The sequence below is a fragment of the Pterocles gutturalis genome, unplaced genomic scaffold, assembly GCF_000699245.1.
Source record: "Pterocles gutturalis isolate BGI_N339 unplaced genomic scaffold, ASM69924v1 scaffold36532, whole genome shotgun sequence".
NCBI classification, from domain to species: domain Eukaryota; kingdom Metazoa; phylum Chordata; class Aves; order Pterocliformes; family Pteroclidae; genus Pterocles; species Pterocles gutturalis.
In genome coordinates, this window is record NW_010109059.1 from 28,473 (window position 1) to 48,161 (window position 19,689).

Genomic DNA, 19,689 nt, shown 5'->3' on the forward strand with positions numbered 1-19,689 from the left:
AATAACAATGAAGATAGAACAGAGAAGCAAATAAAGAACACAGTCACTATCCTAGTTCAAAAAAGCACCTAGGGCTTGAATACTAGGTTCTGAAAGAGCTGTGCCACGCAGAGGTACAGGTTACCTGTACGTTCTTGCAGAAAACAAACCAGTAAGATATGCTGCAGAGATCAAGTAAAATATTTGCATTTGGTGTAGAGACGTATAATGTCATAGCTGATCAACAGTCAAAAAATAATCCATAAATCAGTGGAAAAAAAAATTCAATGTGTCACAAGGACGTCGTGGAGGAGTGCAAACCCGGCAGGACACCCTGAACACTGGAATTCTCTTTGCCTTCTCCCAAGTGGAAGTGGGTGGGGAGGGACAAGGTGAACGCTCGTCTGTGTGCCATCCTTAGATCAAACTTTATTTTCACACTCAGCCTCTGTAAGATTGTATAGATATTTGCAGTGTGACCACCTCTCTTCTTTGGTCTTAATCTCTTCAGCAGCTGATCCATTACTTACCATCGAGGACACAGAGAAGCTCAGAGGTAAATTTAGGAATACAAAACAGTGCAGTCCCAAAATCTGTCATCTCAGAAATGAAAAGTTGAGCTAGCTGTTCCTATTATTATTCTGACTACTCAAAACTCCATAAACATGTTCCCCTTTTTACTGGGGACGTGCCCAGTTCTGGAAGGAGGTCGAGGTTAGGGCATGTGCACTAGCTACCCTACCACCTTTTCCCAATCTTTAAAGAATCAAAGGTGTGACTGTCCCACTCTACCATTCTCTGGGACATTCACCCATTTCTGGAAAAAGATTCTTGTCCTGTGGCCTTGTACTCCTGGTCTTTTTGTCTCCTTTCATTCATGTGTCTGTCTCTCTTACTTGAGACTCGGTCAGCTGTAGAAGACATAATGTGAACTTGTTCTGCTTAAGCAATATTTTTCACCTCAGTTACTATATGAAAATGGTAACGTTTGTGTAAACTTAGGTTAACCTTCATATCCTAGGGAAATGATACCTGTGCACAAGAACTTTCTCGGGTTCCTTCCCAAACTGATTTATCTTCAGAGTTTGATTAAAATAATACAGGCGATGCCAGCTGTGTTGAACACACAAGGGCTCTGCTGTTCATCTTGGAATTAGTCACTCTCATGTGGTTAACGTTCCTAGGCTCATTGTAAAAATACACACCACTGAGATGAAGGCACCAATATTTCGTACTCTTACATAGCAGTTTTACAACATAGCTAATAGGCAGAAATATATATTTGCTTTACAAATTCAGCAAAAGTATATAATTGTGATCAATCCTGAAAAACTCAGCTAACCTAGTAACTGAAGCTGGTTTTGTTGTATTTAATAGCCTTAGGATACATATAGTAAGTATATTAGCTATTGTACTTTATTTTGTTGAGTTAACTCATTGACAGTTCGATTTATCTGCAAGCTAGATATCAGTATTTTGCATACTGTCACTGTATCATAGAAGCAGTATTTTTTAAAAATACGACCCTTATTTTATGTTTCTGATGTCCAAGTGACTGACAGTCATTCTGATGACTGAAAATTGCAATAATAAATATATTAATGTGTTTCTGCTATTAAGGTCAGAAGATTCTGACTATGCAAAGAGATAAACATGTTTGAGAGTACTTTTGCTAGCTCTTATGAATGTAATTAAAATTCTGATAGACAGTTCATGTTGTAGAACTGTAAAATGACCTCGACGTAGTCTTGAAATATATTAAGTAGATAATATAAGGATTTATCTCTTGGTAATAATTTTCCATTTGCTGGCATGTTGCTCCTATCAATAAAAACTTGTAATTTAATTTAAAATCATAAGTGATAGGAAGGGATATGCCAGTTGCATGTAATAAGCATCTTTAATGTGAAACTCCTCTCTTTAAACACAAAGATCTGAAAAGTGACCTACCTGAACTATAATGTCTGTGAGTGTGATGCAGACCCTGTAACCATTGTTAACATTTCCACTTACTTTGTCTTTGAATCAAACTCTCCATTACTGAGGGAACAAGGTGTTATTCATATAGTAACCTGTTAACACTTCACATCTCCACTAAGACTTTTAAGACTTTGGTGTTTAACAGAAACTGAAACAATGCTTAGCGAATTATTTTGTAAAATCTTCCAAAGTGATGGTGTTACACTTTATATGGTCTGCAGGTTTTAGTCATACAAGAATTATTTTAATCAAGTTTGAACAAAGCTTGTATCTGGTCTGCCCAGAAGCTGGGAGTATATTATCTGCATGTAGGGTCTCCTTGGAAGAGTAGTTTTAAAAGCAAAGTATTCTACGGAGACTGCCATTACACTCAAAATAAAGGTACATGTAAGTCAGTTGTTTCTGTTATTTATTGTCTGTGTTGCTCAGATCCAGGCATAAATCAGGAAGCTGTTGTGCTGGGGGATATATAAATTCTGAAAATAAAATAATCAAAGACAAGAGACAATTGAAACCTATGTGCGAGGAGATCAGGACACTTTTCGTGTGGTGTCAGCATTCCAGCACAGTCTGCTGTCAAGGTGCTTATAGTAGTAGTGGTGTAGCCGTGATGATCTAAGGACTTAAGAAAAGCAAAGTTTGCAGGGAGTAGTTTCCTTTATAGGACCATGATAGGTAGGAAGAATGGATGAGCCGTCAGGATCCTCTTCAGGTCTAAAGCAGAAGTAGCAAACACCAAGAAGCAGAAAACAGTTGCTCTGAGTTTATATAAATCATGCTGCTTAGTTGAGACATGTGGGTCTTTGGAAAAGAGGGTTTAAGGAAAGTTTGAAGAGAGCTAATGTCTTTATATGTGGCCGGTGTATCAAGAACGACAAGGATTCAGTACTGGTCTGGAACTCACCTAGGAAGGAGTCACTGAAGAACAGTGTCAGTGGACCAGGAGCCTGATTTGAAGATGAGGAAGGATTGATGATACTTGAATGTACCTGTGATTTAGATCTGTTGGAACAGCTGCATGGTAAACCACAGAACTGCAGGTAGTGTATGAATACTGTGATTATGAGTGGTAGCTTTTCCTTATGAACATCACTGAGTGGGTATGTGTGTTACCTAACAGACTGCCAGTAGACGTCAGCAAATAAACTGTTGCTTGGTCTCCTATAACAGCAGGAAAGTGCTCTTGAAGTTCAACTGGGTTTTTCTCATTCTTTGCTAAATATTGTATTTTCTGTGTCCCAGATATGACAGCTTGGAGTGGTATCTTGCAGTTACCACACATTTTAACTACTTAAGGCATACCCTATATTCTTGGCCAGTGATATTTAATCAGAATTTAATGGTTAGCCTTTGGAAGCAACACAAGAGTCATCAGAAGGATAATGAAATGCTTGACTTCATGCCTGAGGTGCAGTGAAGCATGTGCAAATAGCACAACCTCACCCACAAGCATCAGGCAGTTTTAAACAAGGTTCTAGTACCTAACTGAAATGAGTTTGTGTATAAAAAGGAAGTAAGCCATTTAGGAAAAAAATCCCTAAGCTTTTTAATTGTGTACCTGGCTGAAAGCTAAATGCACCAATGTCCTCATGTGTCAACAGCACTGATAAATCTACTGCAATATTTATCCACAAGTCCTTATGTTTTTGTTGAGTTAAATATCTTGGCTGGGTTTTTTGTTTGGATTCATCAGTTGCCTGTGTCCCTTGTTGAGTCCAGTTGAGCAGATGTGCTCTGATCAGTGATACTCAGCTCAGCTGCTTTGGCCATTTTCTTTCAGATGGGGCTGGAGGAAGAGACATTCTTTGGCTGTAGATAGGAGAATACAAGCACAGAAGCAAGGAAAGCTTGATTCCAGACTGTTGTTTTTCTGTAAGGAGCTGGAAAGCAACTACACCACATGCTAAGGGAGGTAGAGGATTGTGTGCATAACCAATCTTGAGAGCAAAGAGTGAACCTGAGGTAGGATGAAAGATCTGCCTGGCCTATGATCATGTCCCCCATATTGGCAAACAGCAAGCTGGAAAGAGCAGAAAGCAGCACCAAGTGACATTGCTTTCCAGCCTGCGGTGATTTGCAGCTTATGTTCTCTTTGGGTGGTATATACTAATCCTCAGTAGATATTACAAGATCCTCCTGTCCCTACATCAAGGCTTTCTGGCCCAAGATGTGCTTTTATTGTTTATGCAGTTCTATGAGGAAAACCTTGTTCAGCCAAAAGGAACACTTGGATCACGCAGAGCAGGAGGAGGGGGTTCAAGAAGCTCAGAATGGTGGAATTTATTCTGTAGAGAAGATAGGGCGTGAGCAAAATGTCTTGCATGTTGCAAGTGTATCAGATTTTCACGTATAGCTACTTCTTCACATGCATGGGCTGGTTGTGCAGCATGTGCTCAGCGAGACTGATGAATCCAAAACAACTAGAAAGAGTCCATCCCCAAGAAAGGCCTGTATTTGTGAGCATTTTGATACTCTGAGAGGCTGTTCATCCTACCCATGTAGTAGAATATTATGACATCAGGTGTTACGTTCTGGAAAAGAACTCCATGGTCCATAATACGAAGTTCAGTTTGTATTTCTGTAACTTGAGTGATAGGAACATTAACATACTTTTACAATTGGATAACAGAATACGAAAGGCAAATTTGAAAGTTTCTTAAAATGTGGCAAAAGTGAGAATTGATGAAATGTTTTAAAGTCAACAATTCAGAGTTTGAGGTTCAGCTTGAGAAAGACAAAATAATGTGACAAAAAGAGAAGCAGCACTTGCAGAGCAAGGGCACTGGGCAAAGGTCTTTAGCTGCTGAATCACTCAACAAAAAGTAGCAAGGTACAATTTGCAGCTCAAATTAAGAGACTCTGGAGAATTGTAGAGAAGTCATTACTTACAAGGTCATTTTACAAATTTTAAGCACAAAATATAATGGCAAACCAAATGTAAGTATGGAGTATTCTAAGCAGTGCAGAAAAAGCAGGGGAACAAGCAATTATGAACTTTTCATTGGCATCTGGAGGGTCACTTTAGCAGGTCATAGATTTTATCCAGTCTTTTTAGAGACTGCAGTAGAGGCTAGTAAACTACACTGTTAAGAAGGAAAAAAAACTGTGATTTTGGTATCAAGAAAAATGTGCACAGCTAGACAATTAGTAATAATTCATCTATATGCTTCAAATTCTCTGTGAAAGAGGCAGGAATTGTGACCTTTGGGATCAACCTGTAACCTCAGAACAGTTAATCAGGCAGGCTGCTCCAGAGCAGAGCATCCTGGAAGCTGGTGGTGCTTGGGCTGGCAAGAAATTGCTAGCAAGGGACCTTGAAGTTTGTGCTGTTGGACTTTCTAGACATGAAATATTCCCATTTGGTCAGATGAAGAGGACATCAGAGGAGAATGGAAACTTTGACTGAATTGCCAGAATCAAAGTTGGGAATTGTGGATTTGGGAATATATGGTTTCCCAACAGTCCATCAGCTTGTCAGTAAATGTGGTCCGACAGTGAGTCAGGAATCACGAAATCCCATTCCTTGGCACTTCCCAATAAACTGAGGGGCCAAGCTACTGAGATTTTTCTTTTCTAGACTTCATGCCACTGAGCTGCAAAGAAGCTGGGCATCTTTGGACTTCTGGAGCCTCACATTCCTGGTTATTGTTATTCTGCTACATAGGCTGAAGCATCTGAAGTCTAGACGCTTGCCTTCTTGTTGGGTTGCTCAGGAGCCCAGGTGGTACACAGGGAGGGAACTAGGCATGTTGTAAAACCTTTCTGCTGTAATGCTGCCTGGTTTCATCAAAATCAAATCGTCTCTCTGGTATTTCAGTCTTGATGAGTTGTCAGTCTCTGATTGAGAACCATCCTGCCTGGGAATTTTCAACTGGCTCTTCACAGAGGAACCTGTTTCCAAGACAGTAGCTCATAACCTGAGCGTGGATATAAATATTTCATGATAAAGTACAGAAAACATATCTCCCATTTATAATTGGGTGCAAATTTCCTTCTTAACATAGACATCTTGGAGTATTCTGGTATAGAGCTTTCAAGGCAATAACTGATCTGTGGTGTAGGTTTGAAGAAGTATCAGTATTTTTATAGATTTATACTCTGACATGTATTTGGGTATATCTGGATAGGGTTGGTAAGAAGATACATTTGAGGACAGGAAGGAGGTCTGTACTAGATAGTTACACATTGATAAGTATCATATTGTGCATTTCTTTTCCTGGTATATTGTGTGTCCCAATGTATTTACATCACTGTGAGCATGTTTGTAAGAATATGTGCTCAATTTCAAATTGTTTAAATATTTGTGTTTAGCAAATAGTAATGGGGCTAAAGTGAAGAGCTACTATATATTTTATTTCCATTTTTTTGAGAGAGAATTAGATTAAACAGCCTCAACACATTATTTTTTGGTTGTTTTTAAATTGCTTCTTTAAAATAAAAAAATCTTCCTTTTTTATTTAGTGCTGCATCTTCAGTGATCATTAGTCTTTATTAACTGATAGAGATTTCTTTATTGCATTACGAAACAGTTGTAAAGTGTGTATGTTGGAATTTTGGAGGAAAAAACCATCAATCTTCATCTTGGAAAAAGCGATGACTCCCTCATCAAAGTCAACATAAAATTTTTATATCAGTGATAAAATGGGGCACAGAGGAATGCTAGATGGTCTGAACAGTAACCGCCTACCCTAAGTCTGCCGGGAGTTAGATTTGAAAGGGCTTTGAGTCTTGTATATTGAATTTCTGGGTTTCCTCTGACGTAAATTGGTCTTGTCAAAACCTGATTGTATGAGCTCACTATATAGCTAATGGCAGAAAATCCTAACCCAAAGGTAAAGAGTTTTAAAATATTTGTTATTTAACTTTTCAACCTTGAAGACAAGCTTCAGAAAAGCTGTGGAAAATAACCAAGCTGTGGAAAATAATAATTTTAAGTTATTTAAACTGTTACGAGAAACAGAACCTCTGACATTTGGCATGACATGAAATCCAGCAGCCTTTATTATGTTGAGTGCAAACTGGAAGACACAGTTGTGCATACCCGATAAAGCTGGAGGAACAGCTGAATTAACAGCCGTGTAGGCAGACACCGGAATCAATAATCAGATTTCTCGAGTTTTTTCCTGGGCTGCAGGATGGAGAGGGAGGAATAAATAAAATACCTCCTGCTTCCCAATTGACTGGTTACTGATACCTGACGCTGTATGAGGTTATAGGGAGTTATCCGTAGAGCGAGCCCCGTAGGACAGGACAGACAATGCACAGTTCAGTTCTGTCATTCATCTCGTGCATTGATTTTTGTGAGGACATCAAGGGAAATGATGAAGCGTCCAGTCTCCATCCTGTCCTCTGCTGGCAACACTATAAAGATGACACTCATTGCTGTGTCTAATTGTCATTCCTCTGCATTCCTGTGTCCTGCTGATGTTCTGGCTGGGGTTGGGCATTTGACTATATTTCTGCTTGAAGTAAAACATAGAAAGAATAAATCTAGAGAAACCTTGAATCCTGAAATTTTCCGAAGAGAATTGTTGCCTAAAGACCACTCTAATGTGTTAAAGTTTGTACATGGTGTTCACATTGAATATAATTTGCATGTAGTTGACTTAACAATCCACTGCTGCATTTGTTAGCATGTAGTATTTGGAAGGAGCTGCTTTCTGTGCCACGATGCCATGCTGGATGTGCTGGCACCCCAGGTCTTTTTAGAAATTCATGTTATTAAAAGGTACTTTGATATATAACGTAATTTCAGTGGAAAATGTTCTATAGCTAGAAAATCGTATGTCAGCATCCTGTTTGATATCATGGGATTCTTTTCACTAGAAGATGCTATAATGTTTTTGTTGTTTTTAATATTATGATTACATACTTAAACAGGCTTGTGATGTATAAAAATATTTTTATTCGTCTTCAGTCTTCTCTTCTGGTCAACTGTTTTGGTTGCTGCCCATTGCCGCCCTAATATTGATTAACAAAATGTAACTAAGTGTCGCTAATGGAATATAGGAATTGTCCTTTCCTTTCATAACTGATATTTGCAGAGATATTTTCTCATTTGTCTTTGCAAGAGAAGAAAAGTTTACTAGACTTCTACCTGAAAGTTTTGTTCCATCACCATTGTAAAAATGTTTTCTGCAGTTAATCTCTCTATTTAAAGAGCTGATTTAATGCAGCTTTCCCAATATAAAAAAAAAAAAAACCAAAAGCTGTTCAAGCCTGAATTTGACCTATTAGTTAAGATAGATTTATTTTCTGAAAAGCAGACAACATTTTCTGCAGTAATCCGATTGTTTAGAAAGCACACAGTAACAAAGAGCACAAATTTCTGAAACCTGGGAGAAGTAGGAAAATGCAAATCAATACAATGTTATTAACACTGTCCCAGCTCTCTTTTTTTGACAGCTGCCATATGAATTGACCTTATTAGAACTCTTTTAGAAACATCATAGTAAGAAAAGTTTCAATTACTAGACTTTAAGCATGTACTTTCAGACTTTTAAAATACATATAATCTGTTTTACTGATTTAGTTTCTTGGGACTTTGTTATACAGTTACTTTTACTTTTTCTCACAATGGTATAATAGTTTAAGCTGATTATTTCTTCATTCACTAAGTCATTGTTATGATAAGGATACACACCCAGAAGGGATTATTTCCTTGGTTTTGTTGTTACAGGGATGTATGCTGAAGCTATTTTAGTCACCTTAATTGTACATTTCCAGATACTACATTTCAAACTTTAATTATCATTTCAAATTTCAAGACATACTCCATGTTTTACAGGTTTTCATTCTCCTATTTTTATCTTCTAAAGTTATCCCTTAGAATATATGAGGGGCTTTGCTGATGAGAATGTATCTCTGAATCTGAAGATGGCTTCTGGGGAAGATAAACACCGGGGTATTTTAACCACAGTAGCAACGGTCTTGAGCATTGGCAAGATCTGGGGAAGCTTGTGCCAGAAGATTTCAGATAACTTGCACTGCATGAAGGGTTTTGGAATACCCTCATTGCTCACATGGCCAAATGCCAGTCAGTTTGCTCTCAGGAGCAGGTTTTGGACTGACACCTAAGTGTCTGTAGGGCACTTGGAGCCTAGGGTCCCAGTGGTTGGTGGAGATGTGGTCAGTGCAACCAGTGGAGTCTGGAGAAAACTTTTACTGTCTAGTCACTTGAACAGCTTGCAAGATTGCCCTGAAGAAACTTTGCCTAAACGTAACCATCTCTTGCTCTTCGAGACTACCAAGGAAATCAGAGATATCTGTACAGAGCTGGCAAGTGTGATGCAGAGGAATGATGTGCAAGAGCACTGCACACTGCAGTGACAGGTGAAGGGCAGGTGGCATATTTTTGGGCACTAGATGCCTGTATGTGAATCGGATCCACTGACATTGGCTCCGTCCATTGCATATAATGGGAACTCAGGCGCCAAGTTCCCACACGGAGACACGTGGTATGTTATCTCAGACTTTCTTTTTAACCCCAGTCTGTCTTTTTTTAATTAAAATTTATTCCATGAGTGAACACACCTACAGCTTGATCACGTGTCACTGGGAGATTTGCAACTGGGCCACTAAGATGTGGTACAGAAGAAGGCGAAAGCAATCTGTATTAGTTTTTGGGCAGTTTCTATTATCTTGTTTCCAACACTGACAATTTGACTATGTGCATCCCAGGATGAATTAGGAGATGCTGTTGGTTTTGACATGTAGAAATTAATAAAGTGTTGCTTAAGTATTTATTTATTTCTTTTTCAGTTATTGTAACGGATGTATGTTAGATCCAGACTGTGGTATCTGCTACAAATTGAATAAATCAAGTGTTGTTGAGTCCTCATGCATTCCTGTTGATAAAGATTCTACAATGAAAGCAGCGTGGGGCAGGTATGTCACTTTTCAAGATTTTCTGGTTGTGTGCTCTACTGATGGTGTATTTTATGCTATTAAGAACACCTTTGCTTTTACATAAAATGCTACTCTTAGCATGTTCTGGAAGAAAAAAAAACCTTGGTGTAGTCAAAAATAGGCGATTACAGTCTAACAGCTGTTCTGAATAAAAGCCTTGACCCTGATGTGTGCAGCTAGAAAGTGTGGCAAAAGTACACTAGCAATTAGGAAAATTACTTTTCCCTAATGTCTTAATTCATTTGAGGGGCATATTCTCTAGGTATACCCTTAAAGCCCTCTGAATTAATTTTCTTTTAAAATGCTTTAATTAAAACAGACTTTTAATATTGGCCTAATAAAGAAACCAAATTGCTGAGCAGAATAATCTAAAATGATAAAAATCTGAAAAGTTCAAATAGGCAAAAGCATGGGTTATGGCCACGCATTTCTGTGTTCCTGTGCTCGAAAGCGGCGTCATGCCATACATTGCACTTAGACGGTAAGATGTGTGCACTCGTAGAAGAGTCCCAATGGAACTGAGAAATAGATCACATCTCTCTTTCTCAGGCAGCACAAAGGTTCCCTGTGAAGTCACAGGAATCTTCAAGTTTTCTGAAGTATTGACTATTCTTAAGGAATGGCTTTATGAGTTGGAACAAGGTCCTGTAAGTGCTTTATCAACACTTTAATGATGATTAGTGCTTGGATTAGAGTTTAGAATGGTTCAGTGCCACAAGGAAATTATATAATTACTGCTGATAAAATGTGTAATTACTGATAAAACCTCCTGGCCATAATTCATCTATGCCACCCACACGCCATAAACATACTTGAGAAATATGCAAAGCTCCATGTAGTGGTTTGGGCTTTTTAATTATCTTTTTTTTTTTTTTTGACTTTCACGTGTAGTTCTCAGAAGTTAAAATCAAGTGCCTTAGTGGCAGTGAGTCATATTGGACAGAGGTTGGAAGGTATGAAAATATCTACTAATTGTAGAATCATTAATTTAAAATTACTCTAAATTTGCCCTCCTTTTGATTTCAGTACTATTAGAATGTTATGCCTAGTAGTTCGTTCCAGATGCAAAAGAGGGTAGTTTATATTCTTTGTAATCCTAATCCTCTGATCATTTTGAGGCTATTACTGTTTATTAAGAAATAACTGTGAAAACTACAAAATCTCATTCCTCTTGCTTGTGCTGTGACTATTTTCAGTGGCACATTGTACAACATACCTTGTATATTTCCTAATATCCTGATGTGCTCACCAGCACTTGGACTCTCCTGTTTGTAAGGTGACAGATCTCCCTTTGTATTCCAAGTTAACATTCATTTCATATATGCTGTAGTTTTAAGTAGTATGTGTGTAGTTAGAAAAATCGTCCTAGCATGCAGGAAGACGTAATGGAAACATCAACTTGTTACAAATAGCTGAGATAAAACCAAACTATTTATTAGGCAGTGTTATTGTATGGCAGGTAGTAAATGTGGACATCATTAATCCTTTTGTATTTGTGATTCACTCTCACATAGCACTCCTTGCTGTACAGCCTACTTAGAGCATTTTAGATAGGAAAGAAGAAATATTTCCTTTCCATATTGTGAAATACAATAATTCCATATTGTACAACAATTCCATAGCATAAGGACCCTGTTCAGAATCTTTCAAGAGAAAACAAAACAATTTAAAATTTGTTATATTGGTAGTCCCTGGAGTGAAAGTCCTACCTTAAGCAGGAAAACCATGAAATATCCACATTTCTTTTTCCAAAGATTGTATGTTCATCCCCATTTCTAGTGTTTATTTCATTAATTTCTAATCTTGCCTCCACCTGGTCTGTGTAATCAGTTTTCTAAAAGCCAGTCCCTCAAACTGTGAAATGTCAAGTGGTACCTTCTGTGCCTTCAAGCCCTATGGAACAGGGCAGTGTTTCACCTCCTCCTCACAGGTACATGTATTTCTGCGTACTGGTCCAGAGGGAATCCCCGTAGATTTTGGCTTCCGAGGTTTTGCACTCATGTAACCCCCCCAGCTCTGCTTCCTCAAATCCTGAGTCTGCTGTACAGCAAAATCGGTCCCCTAGAACTGTAGGGTTTCCCCGCCAAGCAGGAAGATTGCTGCAGTGAAAATGGCATAGTTACATCCCCGGAGCAGCAGGAGTCATCTGTATCGTTCTGGCAGCACAGGGAGAACAAGTGCCTAAGACAAACTAACAGCACTGATGAAGAAATCACATACATGCTGGTGCTTGAAATTGTGTCCCTTTGTTTCACAAAGTTTTTTTTTTTTTTTTTCACAAGCTAGATGTACAGTAGCAGTTATTTTAAAAATACATGGCATTTTTACGATCAGAATCTGTTGTAATAATTTGAAAGCTGATTTTGTGATCTATGGACAGCTGATAACTATAATAATCACCTGCAGCCTCTTTATAACTCCTGTATATTCTGATGCCTTCACGCCATTCAGCATTGGCTTAATGGGTTTAAATGGCTGAAATCCTCCAGAGTTACGCTGGCCTCATATGACCAATTTATTTTGCCATTAAGTTTGCTGAGGAGAGAAGAAAGACATGAGCTATTTGGGATTTGTTGGACCTCAGTTTGCCTTAGTGTTAGCAAAAGCAGCAGCTCTGACTCTCCTGCCTGATGTAGGAGGTTCGGAGAAATGGGCTCGGGCTGACAGTGCCGTGCAGAGCATTTCCCTGCTGCTGCCGTCACCTTTTGTTTATGATTTTCCTAGGAGCTGCAGCCATGGAGAGGCGCCTACGGTCACATCACACAATGTGCACGCAGCCACAAAGCTCTGCAGCCATCTTAACCCCAATTCGCTCAGGGGCTTATCTATTTCTGATGTGGAACCTACCAGCAAGGTGAGAGGTGCTTAGAGGCACCCACAGAGAACGCCTGGTCTTATTTTTTTAAAGCTGTCTGCAGCTGTGCAGGCTGACATAGAAAACCCTCCTGTTTATATATTTATAGCTTTGCACTGTTCTCCACAGTTGATCCCAAGGTACTTCAGTAACACTGATGTAACAGGCAATGTTTTGACTGTTATCATAAAATACTGTAAGGTATTTTTATTTGCCATAAGTTTCCCCAGTGCCAGCCTAGTGTACTAGACACCACCTCTGTGTTTATTGTTAATCCTGTTTGTTCAGTTATGGTGTCTTCTAAATTGAGAAGTTCTGGGAATGGGAAAGAGCAGAGATTTCAGTCTCCTGTGGCTGCCAGCAGGGCTGTTTATGTTGCTGTGGTTGTCATAGAAACCTAGGGAGACAATTAGAGTGTCCAAACATTTTTCAAGAAGAATATAGCATTTGGGTTCTTTTGAATGTAGGGAACTCGGTGGCCAGCAGTGGCCCTGGGGGAGGGAGACCACATAAGAATAAATCTGACCAAGTCCAAGTCAGGCCTTGAAGCAGCATAGGTAGTGCACAATGGGCACACTTGTAGGATCATAAATGTAAGACAAAGAATAGAGATTGATTTTTTTATTTATTTAATCAGTTACATAAGCCTGACTCTGGTATTGGAATAACACGGGGAGGAGCATCTCGCCCAGGGCACTGCCACAGTCAGGTGCTTTGCTGCTCTTAGTATTGCTGAACCAGTTACAAAACAACCATTGACATGCAAACCTTGCTGCCTCCGGCTCTGCCCAGGGACATGTAAGGGATGGTTTCAAGTCAGTGAGCAAGAATATTCTTAAATTATTCACTTTGTAATAAAAGAACTGTGTCTTCTTTCTCAGTGTGTTCTGAGGGTTCTGCGTTGGGACTCTGTTCTCCAAGATTTAGGGAAGTTTTGCATTTAGCAGCAGCACAGAAAGGCTGGCAGTTCTCTTCGTGAACATCAAATTATAAAATCCCCACAAAGTTGATGAAAAGTATTATCTCACGTTTACAGATGGGGATGCAATGTGAAAGTTCCAATATGAAGCTCAAGTGGCACGACAGAGGTCACGGGCAGAGTCCGTCTGTCAGCCAGGACTGAATGTGGAGGTGATTGCTTTTAGGTCTGTGCTTTCAGAGCACAAACAGAAACCTAGTTTTTTCCCACAATTGCAATTACTCCCACAGTACTCTCAGAAACCTTGAAACTTTCATCCATGTAATTGCAATAACCCTAAAGGCCAGTCAAGAATGCTCTAGAAGTAGCTTTAAATTGTATTAATATTCATACAGTTGAAAGAATAATTGCGCAAGGCAAGGAGCTACTAATAGAGCCTTGACATGACGTTAACCTTGACATGAGCATGTTGTCAAGACCACAGCAGGCCCACAACTGTGAGCTAAAAGGCCCTCATGAGCGACTCTGAGCAATCTCCCTCTGGAGAGAAAGGTGTTGACTTTATACAGTAAACAATTATGAAGAAATAATAACATCATCTGCAGATCAGAGGCAAGCCTAGAAGACATCCTGTCCACAAAATTATCCGGCAGGTCTCCACGGTCCCTGAAGGAGGACAGTTGGGAACAGAAATCTATAAAGGGAGAGAAGCTGAATTATTTGCTTTCTTCAGCCATTTTTATTAACTTCATTAGAGGCACATCTCCCTGCCACAGGAGTTTAATGCTTCATGGAGAATCCTGCTTTCGTCAATATAAAGAAGCATTCCCCTCTCTAAGGGCATTCATTGCAGAGGCGAGGGCAAGAAGAGCTCTGCATTTGGGGAGCTCTTAATTTTCCTCCTGAGCTTCTTCCTTCCATGTAAAATTAACAGCGTGTTTACAGATGCTGGGTGATGCTGTTCTGTGTCACCATGTGCCTGTTGCTCATATCCGTCAGTCTGATGAGGAGTTTAACTCTTATCTCAGAAACCTGTTCTGGGGAAAATTGTGTTTAAATTACCCAGACAATGTGAGAAAGCAGGTCAGGCAGGCACTCAAATCCCAGTTCCCAGCTTCAGGAGTGTTTTCACTGCAGGAATGTGCCTAAAGACCTTGGCATTCGAGCCTGGATGCTAACTAGATTCCAGTGGCTAAAAAAAACCGTAGGAGTTCATTAGCTGGATTCTCAGACAACAGCCTGGTTTATGTCCAATGGGGGCATGCCAGTGTCTGTCACAGCCTCAGGAGTATTCTGGGGAGCTTTACATTCATACAGTACTGCCTGTTGTCTAGTGGATAGCAGAAGAGACTGATAAAATTATTAGAATACTTTTTCTTTGTAGCAACATTAGATTTTTCTAGAAAAGTCAGTTTGCTTTTGCTGCCTGTAAATAAAGACAGACATAATATGTTCATTACACTTGTTTTGCTAGTCACTGTCTTACGAAGATGCTTTTGCAATGTGATAAGTACATTTGTAAAAATTGCTCTGACTGCTTTACTAATGCCCCCAAAAATGTATATGAACATTCACACATTTAAAGACTGAGAATCTATTTTCAGTACGTCACGGGGAACGGGCACACAGACCTTTCCTGTTACCACGGCAAGGCTAGCACCAGAGCGGCTTTCCAGGAATGAAGTACTCCTCTGTCTGCAGATAGACATTGCTTGTTTTGTCATGCGGGAAGTATTGGTAGATTATTTTATTGCTGAAATGATGGTTTGGAATCTTTCTACAAGGGACTGCATTGGCAAGTGCTGCTTAAGTCAGCTGCAGTTAGAAGAGAAACTAGTATTTCTCTTACTAAGTCTTCAGATCGATAGATTAAGGTTATAGATAGGATTATGGTTCTCACATTTGCAAAGTAGAAAGGCAGTAGAGAGTAAATGATTCAGGAAAGTAGCAGATTCTATAGAATGTTTAAATCTGCAAGTATATTGGCAGCACTCAGGAGAGCTGCACTTATAACCAGTAGTTTTGGAGAAATTTCTTTCAGGACAATATGCTAAATGTTTACTAAATGGAAATATTCATCACTTTAGTAGGAACCAGAATGTAGAACCCCCCCCCCTCCTCTCCAGGATAATTTAGCAAAGCAAAACAAAATATATGCAATTTCAAATAGAATTAAATTCTGATAATCTTCACCATTGACAGTAAGTACAGAAACCTGGAGTAGCCGGGTGGCGGTACGCAATGCTGTTTGTCCTGTTTGGTTAGGAGTAAGTTCTTCTGCATCATAATGTCTAATACATGTTAGTGAGGTGCATGAAAACAGAAATGAAAAAAATATCTGAAACTGATTATAGTCTTTGTCAGACTAAAATCTAAGGCAGAAAGTCTTTTCTGGGAGAAGGGTATTAGACAGTGTAATCACAGTGTAATGGTTGCACATAGTGGTATGATTCTGGAGAGCTGGGGTGGTAGAGGAGGAACTTCAGAAATCTCATGTGCATATTTTAATGCCATCTCTGCTAACTGGTAAGAGCAAACAGGAAGAATAGAAGGGTAAAGTGATGCAGAATATTGTGTCCTCAATCGTGGATGAAGCCTGTGTTATTGGTGATGCAGAAGCAGGTAGCAAAATAAGAGCAATGTTCATGTTCTGATACTTTTAGCCACTCTTCCTGCTCAGATCTGTGAGACGTCACATTTTTGAGTTCTTTTAAAAGGAATTTATTTCATGGTGGGCCTGATAACTGTAATAAGACCTCTTTAAGCTTTTAAAAATATGGTAAAATATGGTTAAAAGTACATATATATAGTATATATGTACTTAAAAATTTAAATTGAGGGTGAAATTTTCTTTTATCTTTAACAGAAGATACAGTCTCTTCTTTTTTTTTTTTTTTAATGTACGAGGGGGGAAAAAACCCCATTTTATTATTTTATTTTTTACTGAATCTAATGCCTGAACAATTAAGGTCCTTTGTATATTGTGTCTGCATTTTAGGCCTGAAATAATGGGCAGAGCAACACGATAATCTAAACTGAAGCTATTTACATTCCTTTAGGGTAATTACTTTTGAATTACTATTAGTAGCTCTAACTCTTTATATCTACTCAACCAGTGGCAAATCCTGGATGCTTGAGAGCAAGGACAAAATATATGCCTAGTCAATTCTGTTGTGAAGTGAATGTATTATGACTCTGGAAACATCTAGTTTATATGCTGAAGGCAATTTATTTGTTGGAGATACCCAGCACAAAAGAGCATTTTAAAGCAGGTCTGGTTAGTTTGAAACATTGCAGGTTTGTTCTCTACCTGTTCATTTGTCTTGCACTTTCCTGCTAAGAACTTCTTTCAGATCTTAACACTAAGCTACTATTTAAAAGACATTCAGGTAGAGAATGGTGAAGAGAATGATGCTGACAGCTATTTGGGTTACTTGTTGTAACAACTGCTTCAGATGCTGCAGCATTGAGGTAGCTGGAATAGAAAAGCAAAGCTGTCCCTTGAGCTAAAATATTCCCAAATGCTGGTTTGTGTCAGGAAAAATTGTGCTATTTAAACAGAAAAATGTTTGAGTCCATGCTCTTCACCACTTAAAAGTGGTCCGAGGAAGAAGATGCTGTGGTGTTTAAAATTTGAATTTACGTCCTGTTGAGGGAGCAAGCTTTCTGCTCTTTGCAGTCATTCTCTGGTCAGCTGAGGTGGGACTAGAAGGAAAATACTCTTGTTTCCAATTTTAAAAGCATGTTTGCCTCTCGTTTATAAAGGAGATAGATAGGAAAGTGAAGTGAAAAAAACGCTGGCATGTATGATAAAACGGGTGGTCTCCTGTCAGTGTGCTTAGAGTACGTGGTAATTCCTGCAGCTTTTCTCTCTCTCTCTCTCTCTCTTATGAAATGTGCATTGGAGAAAAGAGTCTTTTATTGCCCATGGGAGCCTGCTGCTCATTAGCTTCTTCAGCTGCTTGTCTTTTTAGGGATGGATTGAAAGATGTCCATGCCTCACCAGGGGGCTTCTCCCAGGGCTGTGTCAGAGAGCAGGAGTGTGCAGGGAGCTTCTGCTGGGAGGGAGCTGGGGTATTTCCCCTTCTGCCTTGGAGCCAAAGCAAAAGGAACTGACTCATATTTGGGAGCATGTGGGGTTTTTTTCTGAGAGGGGAATATTTTTTATGGTTGTTTTTCACATGTGTTCAGTTTTTAGCTCTGAAGTGCAGAAATTGAAATTTTCTCTGTTTTGCCATTGGGAAATATTTTTGAGAGATGCATGTGGTTGGGGATTTTTATTGATAAAGAACATTTAAGCAGGGTCAAACCTAGTCTTACATACAGCAGCTTGTACCTTTAACAGCATCCCTAATCCAAATCTTACACACCTTTGTTCCATAATAAGTAACTCTTCAGTAATCACATCATCTGATATAGTAAAATTGTGATCTCTTCCCTTCTTAAAAGGATGGTGTTTTCAGAGTATTTTTTTTCTTTTTGAGGGAAAATAACACATTTCTGCATTAGGACTGTTGAACAGTTAAATACGTTTGATGTGCTTAATTCATGTAAGTTGTTGTATGTGCTGTCTGCATGTGTGGCTCATTTCCTTGAGAACGGAGGCAATAAGATCAATCCCTCACTGACACAAGGTGAGCTGGAATTATTGATTCATTTGATTTAACATTGTGACCTTATTCTAACTCAGCTCGTTGGTTAGTACAGGCTAGGAAATGGACAATCTGTTAGATGGCAGGTTGTGCTTCTGAACAGCAGCACTTTGGGCAATTTCTTCTTGCTGGTAAGATGTATAGACTTTCTTTTTTTGCTGTAGCTTTCCACAGCTGTTGCATTAGCTTTGCATAGATGATAATGAGAGATGAGTTTGAGGCTCTGCATCATTATTTAGTTCTTCAGACCTGTGATTCAGATTATGTATGTTCCCATTTAACATATTTTCTGGGCAAAATAACTGTTGTTAAAAAGCACTTATTTATGTAAAGTTCTTTTTAGTTGTCAGAGGCCATGGAAAATAGACGATTACTTTGATTTCTGCTGAATTCTACTGCCAGATCCCAAACTTTTAGTTTCATGTAACAATGAAGACTTTCGTACCTGATGCTTTAAATGTCATAAACTAGAGATAATGTAACCACTTTTCATTTCTGTATTTTATAAAATTCCTTAGGTATTGCACCTGCACGCACAAATCAAAGCAGAGCGACACTCTATGTTAAGTGCTCACTCTCACAAATCAGGTGTGAAATAATTATCTTGTTATAAGTGGTCTTAGGCTATTATTTAAGTCTCCTTGGGGCTCCATTTTCAGTTAAGCATTAATGATTTCCAGTGAATTTTAGGGCTGACAGTGGAAGAATCATTTTTTTGATGGCTTTGTTGGCTGATTTAATTCAGAGCCTCCCCAGTACAGCCTGTGTGGGCAGGGATGTGGAGCTTCGTTCCCCTTCTGAAGCACCACTTAGATCTCTGAGTTTTTTAGGGCACAGCTATTGCCACCTACTGGAATCAGGGAAAAGCTCCTTTTTAAAAGCACTCTTCTGTCTTCTGCTTAAAACAATGAACACAAGATCTCAAATTTTTAGTCTGGATATGGCAGAAAGACAGTTGCTGGCAATAGTTAAAGTGTAATATTTGTGTCTAAATTACTGTTACAGAAATTGAATGTAACTGTTTAGTACTTCAGATGGAAGGTTAAGTTGGCCAAAAGGTTATTTATTGTTAGAACTATTAAAATATAAACTTTATCTGTATGTCAATAACTAGAAATTAAATAGAGCAGGGAAGTGCTAAAAAGGTATGCTAATACATGTAATATTGTTCTATATTTTAAACTCCTTGTTCTTATGTTTTTTTGTCTTAGGTTTAACAAAAAAAGCAAATTAAGAAAATTGTTTTTGTCCTCCATACTTTCCTTTTGATTTCAGTGGGAATTCAGAAGGTTAAATGTTTTTTTCTCTCTTCACTTCCCATGGAAATACGTGGCTGATTGTATTTTTAAGGTTTTAACAGCTCTATGGAAAATAATTTCCGCAGAGTGACGGTTCAG

The 19,689-nt window shown here is 38.8% G+C and overlaps 1 protein-coding gene across 1 annotated transcript in view; it reads left to right on the forward strand.

Annotated features, from left to right (window-relative positions):
• LOC104461319 (proton myo-inositol cotransporter-like) overlaps positions 1-19,689 on the forward strand; it is a 42,953-nt gene that overhangs the window by 9,602 nt on the left and 13,662 nt on the right. The window contains exon 4 of the mRNA XM_010072861.1: positions 9,721-9,846. Coding sequence (XP_010071163.1) covers positions 9,721-9,846 — 126 coding nt within the window. The remainder of the gene's footprint in view (positions 1-9,720; positions 9,847-19,689) is intronic.